Source organism: Lactuca sativa, chromosome 2 (assembly GCF_002870075.4).
Source record: "Lactuca sativa cultivar Salinas chromosome 2, Lsat_Salinas_v11, whole genome shotgun sequence".
Classification (NCBI taxonomy): Eukaryota; Viridiplantae; Streptophyta; class Magnoliopsida; order Asterales; family Asteraceae; genus Lactuca; species Lactuca sativa.
In genome coordinates, this window is record NC_056624.2 from 223,987,438 (window position 1) to 223,995,599 (window position 8,162).

At 32.4% G+C, this 8,162-nt stretch overlaps 1 protein-coding gene and 1 non-coding gene across 2 annotated transcripts; one reads left to right on the forward strand and one right to left on the reverse strand.

Annotated features, from left to right (window-relative positions):
* Positions 1-465: 465 nt before the first annotated feature.
* On the reverse strand, positions 466-3,489 carry LOC111883684 (protein NETWORKED 4B). The gene is made up of 3 exons (XM_023880008.3): positions 3,307-3,489; positions 2,289-2,397; positions 466-2,177 (listed from the first exon to the last, which is right to left on the reverse strand). The coding sequence occupies exons 2-3, from the start codon at positions 2,377-2,379 to the stop codon at positions 730-732; spliced, it is 1,539 nt and encodes a 512-aa protein (XP_023735776.1). The 5' UTR covers positions 2,380-2,397; positions 3,307-3,489; the 3' UTR covers positions 466-729.
* Positions 3,490-4,835: 1,346 nt separating this feature from the next.
* Positions 4,836-4,909, forward strand: TRNAI-AAU (transfer RNA isoleucine (anticodon AAU)). Its single transcript has one exon. It is a non-coding gene; the product is annotated as a tRNA-Ile (tRNA).
* Positions 4,910-8,162: the final 3,253 nt, after the last annotated feature.

Sequence of the window (8,162 nt, forward strand, 5' to 3'; positions counted from 1 at the left end):
AAACTCTATTAGGTATTTCTCTTTGATTAATTTTTAATTTTTCTTGTGGTAGTCATGGATAATGATCAAATGGGGAATTAGAAATATTAAGTTATTAATCTATATTTACTATTCCAAATTTCTAGAATATATGTAATTATTTTTTAAATATCGATTCGGTTAATGTTGGGGCAGTTTCTCTATAAAACCAAAACTAAACCACTATATTTCGGTTAATATAAAATGGAAACCAATCAATCTGTTTAAAAATGGTTAAGTTATTTCGAATAGTGTGGTTTCGGTTTGTTTTTTTTGTTATTATGTTTACCCCTAAGACAGACTTTACAATATGATTTTCCATAGGAGAATGCAATCTCACAAAAGTCCGTTGGGAAAATTCAATATATGACAAAGGTTTGAGACAAAAATTTTAAAAGATGCACATTTTGTGAAATTATTACCAAAAAAAAAATCATGATAAAAGTATACATAAAAAAGAGTTGAGTCTTTAACTTATTATTCTGGCATAGGCTTCACAATGTCCATCGTGGACATTTTTTTACCATTACTAGCAAAAGAAAGAACTAAAGTTCTGAAACTGAATGCTATGGCAGGATATATTTATCTTCTGACACATGAAATGAATTGCTTCAAAATTCAGAAGAAGAAAAAAAAAGTAGTAACAACATCATGTAAATCGGAGTAGGTTTGTACTTCTTGTTGAAGAAGCTTTCACAGATTTGGTGAAGTTCAAGAAGTCAAAACAACACGCCTCCTGTTGCCAACAAATGCTTGACGAAGCTCTTTGTATCCAGACATGTAATGTTCCAATGAGAACGACAGCTGTCTTATCACTTCCCTTTTCTCTTCAGCTCTATCCGACATCACTTCCCTCTGCCTTTCCACCTCTCTTTCCAACTCCACCATTTTCAGTTCTACTTCCTTTGTAAACTTCTGTGCAGTATCAAATGACGAAACTACCCTCGCATGCTCGCCTTGTAGCCAACTCAAACGGGTCTCCAGTTCTTGGATTAAATTGTCCCGAGAACACATTTCAGCTCGAAGATTATCAAGCTGAGCTTTCACTTCATCTCTCTCTGACATTACAGCATCATGCTTGTGATTCAGTTCATCAATCAACTCACATTTTTCCATTACTTCTGTTTTTGATCTTTTGAGATCGGTTTTCCAGTTGTCTTCTTTGGCAGAATGACAACTTTTCAGTAGTGAAATTTCGGATATTGACTGATTGATTTTGGTGTTTAGTTCTGTGATTTGATCATCTCGTACTGATATATCAGCTACACATAAGTTTATTTCTTCATTCAGTTCAACAATTTTGGTTTTCTGTGACTTAATCTGGATCTGTAACAAAGCCATTTCTTCCTGAGTTGTTCCAAGTTCAATAATTTTGGTAGACAGCTCACCTTTCACCTCTGAAATTTCATCATTTGCTGCCTCTAACTCTTCTCCCAAAGTTTCAATCTTGAGATTAGACTCGAAAATCATAAGTTTCAGGTCAGACACTTGCTCCTGTAGCTCAACCACCTTGGCTTTCTCAGCTTCAAGATGGGCATTTTGTGAATCTATATCTGATTCGTTCTCATGGATGTCATGCTTCAACTTTGTGTTTTCGTCTACTAAAGTTTGAAGCTTTGTGTTCAAATTTAATAGCTCTTCTTCCAAAACTGAAATCTTTTTAAGTAACACATCAGGGTCTTGGGTTTTTGTTTCTTTTACCTTGGATGCATCATCATTGGCTGGTGAAATTAGAAGCTTGTTGATGGACATGGAAGATTCTGATTCGGAATCTGATGATAAGGAGAAGGAAGACTCTGAGGCTTCTCTTCTAGTATTATAAGAACCACAGCCACCGGAGCTCAGAAGTACATCAAAACCGATTGGTGTCATAAACTTATGTGCACTCTTTTGATCAGGGGTAAACATCTGAGTAACTTGAGGAGAGCTTGAATCAGATGAATCAACAGACTGGTTTTTGAAAAGTGATGAAAGGTTCTTGTTGACTTCTCCAATGAAATGAACATGTTGATCAGCCAACACCCCATGCATGCGTGACAACTCGGTTACCATTGTTGTCAATTTGGACTTCTTGCAATCAAAGGTTTCGTCTGTGGTTTCAGATAAACTTTCATCTTGTTCGATTAGGTTCAGGATTTCTTTGACGCACTGATTGAACCCTAGTTTTTCCAGAAATTTGAAGCTCAGTTAGTGTATGTAACATTCTGAAAAGATTCATTATGAAACAAGTTCATGAAAAGATGGTTAAGCCTCTTTCTTGAGGATCTTACCTTCTACATTTTCTGTAACGCGTATAGAATTTTCTGGCATAATCTGACTATCCTGCCATTGTGACTGTGATTTTGATTCGACTCCCTCCATACCAAGAGACAGAGTGCCCTGCAATATTAGAATAGTAAAGCATAACATTAAGTTAGCTTCGAACACTAATAAAGCAACTTGAGTTATATGTATCCAAAGAAAGATAAATAGCCAACAAGGCAACAACCCATCAATATGATGATATAATTAAGGGTTTATAAATATCAGGTTCAATTAGCCAAAACATTTTAAAAAATGACTTGTTTACTTATACATGGTCAATCTGCACTTAAAGTTGCAGTCTGTGCAGATCAGCAAAAAAGCTGTGATTGTTTGTCATCTAAATGCAGCAATCACCGGAAATAAAGAAAAAAAGAGTCTTATTTATTTATACATCGTCGATCTGTACTTAGATTAACAGTCTCTGCAGATTAGCATAAAAAACTATGATCGTTTGTCATCTAGATGCAACAAATCACCGGAAATGAGAAACGAAAAAGAAAATCGAAAGTGGATGTGTTCAACTTGGGACAAGTATCCCCAAGTCTTACGCCCCAAAAGAAAGCAATTTGTATATTTAACATGCATTGATCTGTAAGTTTTGCAGTGTATTCGATTTCTAATCCCAGCAGTTTATTATCACTGAATTCACGCGACTTTCTTTCTATGACACAACTCAAAGGCAGTCATCGAAATCACTACAATCCAGTAAATACATCGGTATAAATCTCAGATCTCAAACAACTCTCCACATAAGAGCACGCCAATGAAGCAAAACACATGGATTAGCTTCAATTCAATCAGATGTAACACAGTCACACAGATTGTGCAAAACATGATCATAAATGACAACGAAAATAACAACAATTAACTGGACCACCTGAGATCAGTATTAATCACAATCAACATCCAATCCTTTACAACAAATCGAAGAAACATGGATGAAACCAAAATTAATAAGGAAAGTAGCTTACGGATTTGACTAACCTTTCACAGAAGCTGAAATTGATTCGAGACTCGAGAGAATTGGTTTACAACTGCAATGATCACTGATTTAGAAAATCAAAGCTCGTTATGTCTGTCTCTCAGAGAGAGAGAGAATGTATGTAGAGTGTAGACAAGTAGAAACGGGTCAAAAGGCACTCCGAACACGAAGAAAAATCCGGATTTTAGGGACCGGATGTTACCCGCCCTTTCCCGTTTAAATATGTAGTGACTGAAATAGCCTTTGGTTTTTCAAAAGGTAAGGTGATTGGGGAAGAGCCTTGAAGGGTGTTTCAGGTATTTTCAGTCAATAAGGTTTTGAATTATTGGAGACAGCTAAGTGACAGCAATAATTGTTAGGCCCACATGTGATTCGGGGCGCTCAATGCTGTGTATTTCAAAATTTTGGAGATTGTAAAGCGGGAATAATTTTGTAAATATTATAATTGATTATTTTTCCTATTTTGTTAATGTTATAACCATTTAACCATGAGCCATATATACAAAATACTTTCTATATAAATAAATTAATAAATCATAATCAATGTCATTACAAGCATTAAAATGATTACTATAACAAAAAAGTTTAAAATTAAAGTTTAATATAAGAATTTATATATAATTTATTTCGAATGAAAGATAATGTACTCTTGTTATAAAACAAGGATAACGCTTTTTACATAGAAATTCATTTAAGCATAGTTTTTTTTTTATCTTTGCAATTTTTTTTTGTCTTTTGTAATATTGTGGAATAAACTCTAGACCATATACTCTCTTCTTGCGAGTTTCCCTCCAAGATTTGGGCATAGGCATAGATGGTGCGATATTGGTTGGATTAGGATCAAAGGCAACTATTGGGCTTGGACTATGGTGTGATATTGGGCATAGATGTGGTGTGATAATATGTAAACGATGCAGAACAATATGGACGAGAAGAAGACAGAAGGATGCTCCTTTATATTGGTAACGAGGGATAATCTTCAGTTTATTTAAACGTCAAGATACAAGTATTTATACAAGATATATACAAATATATGGGCCTAATCTACACATACACAAAAAGGGCCAACCAATTACATACATGAACTAGGCATATCTACATACACTAACATCCCCTATCGTTTTTTGACTTATGCACCAACCATGGTTCTATTCAAAGGGCTAATTATAACCATTCCAAACACCTCATAATCCTGCACCAACCATGGTTCTATTCAACAGGCTAATTCTAACCTCGCCCTTTTTCACCTTTTCGGCTATCCATTTGTGTGGATGGTGGAAAGTTTCAAAGTGGACTCTTGTGCCATTTTTTAAACTTGGGTTAATTAATAATTGTAAAAATAAAATGTGATACTTTTTAATATGAAAACGGGCTCTGACACATATCAACAGGGGTAAACACCCCCATGCAGTATAACTTAAATCCGCTAATGCTTCATTAATTTAGAATTCACCAATGTCTATGATCGGAAAACTTGTTTCGGTTCATAAAAATATTTTATTTACTTGTGGTTAACATAGTTGACACAATTGGCCCATTAGCTCAGTTGGTTAGAGCGTCGTGCTAATAACGCGAAGGTCGCAGGTTCGAAACCTGCATGGGCCATTTTTTGAACCTTACTTTTCGGTCATTATTGAGCCGGCCAATTCAAACAAATAGTTTATTGAAGACAATTCAAATTATTTTGGTATTACAATAGCAATCTAATTTTATGAGAAATTTGTTTAGAAAGTTATATGGGTATACAACTTAACTTGTAATATTGCCGATTTGTTTGACCAATTCAATATTTAATGTTCTTACTATATCATTTATTTATAAATTGATTAAAACTAACAAGTAACCTCTCTAACTTTATATATTCATCTTTGTTTATAGATATCGCTTCATTTTTTTATACTAAATTGATTAAAACTAACAAGTAACCTCTCTAACTTTATATATTCATCTTTGTCTATAGATATCGCTTCATTTTTTTATACTGAAACATGCGGTAGTGAATTAATATTTTTTTTTTTTACATTTATCTTATTTATATTGATGCCATACCAATCGTTTACACTTTATGTTGTATACGTTTATCAAGTTCCAGAATTATGTTACCGTAGAGTCATGATCTATAGATATCGCTTCATTTTTTTATATTGAAACACGCGGTAGTGAATTAACATTTTTTTTTACATTTATCTTATTTATATTGATGCCATAACAATCGTTTACACTTTATGTTGTATACGTTTATCAAGTTCAGAAATTATGTTACAGTAGAGTCATGATACATAGATATAATGGGTTAACGTATAATGCTTATAAAAGAAATAAGAACTTTATGTTATTTTGATTGGGTTTCCGATTATTTATATGAACAAACAAGATTGTTAATCCGATAGTTGGAATTGCATAAGGGAAGTTAAAAAAAAATTATAAAACTACATAAATTGTTTAGGCTCAATACATAAATTCGTTGCACTTTCCTCATCGACAACTTTATACAAACGTTCGACTGAAAGGGGCTTGTAGATTGAACTTTTTTTTCTTGTTGTTTATACTATGTCTTCGATAGTACGGTTTACTATTTATTTATACTATGTCTCGTTCATATTTGTGGGTCTTTCACTTGTAAGCAGGTGCCAAATTCCTTGTTAGTTCAACGATACCAATGTCATAGCTAAAATTGTTCCTAGGAGTGGCTCGACCATTTCGAGGGCTTTAAGCGAGCAAAAAATATGGGGCCATTTGAATAATGGAAAACTAGAAAAGTAGTGAAACACATACTGCTTGGTGTTGTGAATTTGAACAATAGAGAATCTAGATAGAAGAATAAAAGATAAATGTGATGTTTCAGTTTCCAAAATCGCACTGATGTGTCGCATGAGTTTCGTCTTCAAAAATCAAGATTGCTCACTGTGATGTAGCCTATTGGACAATTAGTAATGGGTAATTTATATTTGAGATATATTAATATTGAGTTAAGTTCGAAGAATAAGAAGCCTTATAGAATTGGGGACCCTAAGTCATAGCTTGAAAAATATAAGGTTGAGCCGTCCCTGATTGTTCCTCATGGTAGACTACTCGATTGACATTTGAGGAGTCATTTATTTGGTAGGTTGTTACTTACGATCAATAAATAATGCCTTACACAACTAGGTAAAATCCTCCATATACACATGTGTCCTTTTACAAGATTAGATGCTTTCATTATACACACTTTGACACTGAATACTTTGAGTGCATAAACTTATCACAATGTAGAAAACTAGAAAATTGGGTAAGATCACCGATGCATAATTATGTATTATTTCCACAACTAAGCAAAATCCTCCTACTTGAGTGCTTTGGGAAAAGGTATACTTCGACTAAGAGAGTAGAGACTCTATATAACTATGTCAAGATTTACTTTGTGTTGTATGTTTTTGATAGTTCACTCATATTCTTGATTCAAGAACAACCATGATATTTGATTCTTTTATCAAACATGTGGTGTGTGTTTGTAACTCTTTCAATTCGATGCATAATTAACAATAGATGAACCTAATTTGTGAACCAAACATTGAAAAATGATAGATCATTTGACTCTTATTGAAAATTTGATTTACAATCCTTAGATTTGATTTATATGATGTAGTTTTGTGTTTCTTTAACACCTTGTTTTTTGATCAACTAGACCTCGTTAAATCCAATTAGTTGTCACAAAACTTCCAATAAATAACTTGTCTATCACATTTAAATTCGAACGGGAATCTTCCACTTTAACTCTTATACAATAATGCTAAATAAATATGCACAATGTGTGTAATCGTGTTTGTGGAAGGAATTAGAGCATGATATTAGATATAAAATTGCCAGGGGTATGGGTTGGTCTCTCTTATTGATTTGTGTATGTATACATGCATAAATACTTAAGGTAAAAAAAAAAAACCCCTAGGACCAACTCGAAAAAACATTATCATTATTAGTATGTATTTTTTTTTTTTTTTGGAAACAACAAACGAATTAAATGGAAGCTTACTCGCAATATTTCAGCTAGCATCCCGGGTTTGAGATCTTTTACATGGCACCTTCAACCTTGTCAATTGATAGTGAAAGAACAAAATCCTGATATATGCTAATTAGGTAGAAAAATAGAGATCGAAACAAATAATTCGTACGATCCAAAAAAAAAAAGAGTTTGAAGTATTAAATAACTTATATCCATAAAATATTTGGTGGAACATAGATAATAAATAAAATTGAGTTAATATTTTAAGGTACATAATTACCATGATTAGTCTTTGAGAGACTTTTTATTTTTATCACATAAAAATCTAACTAACTTTTATTTAACAAAAAAAAAAAAAAAAAAAAAAAAAAAAAAAGTAGATTAACTTTTTCAAATTTTATTTTATTTAAAAATAACTAGTTTATTTTTATCTATTTTAGTTCTTAAATGTTTTGTAGAACCTTCTTCTTTGATTTGTTGTTTTTATGTACATATTTCTTGACAGATGCTTTGCAATGATATAACTTTCAATAAAAATATAATTTTTAAATATTTTTATCTTTAACAGATTAACTTACCTAATAATAATATATTATAAATGTATAAAATGATAAATAAAACACATCTCCAAATTTATAAAGCATAAAAAGATTTTCAAAAGTAAACATCTTTAGAAAATTTATATTGGTCTTTCAAATGACTTTCAAACTCTACTTGCAAGTGACATGTTTGAAAAAAAAATGTTGGGCTAAGGTATGTCATCACTTGTCTTGCAATATTTTCAAGTTGAATTGCAATGTTTCATGGATCCATATGTTCAAACCCATTTTTGAAACCGACTTAGAGGACAATTGCAAAAACTGATAATCACAATTGAAA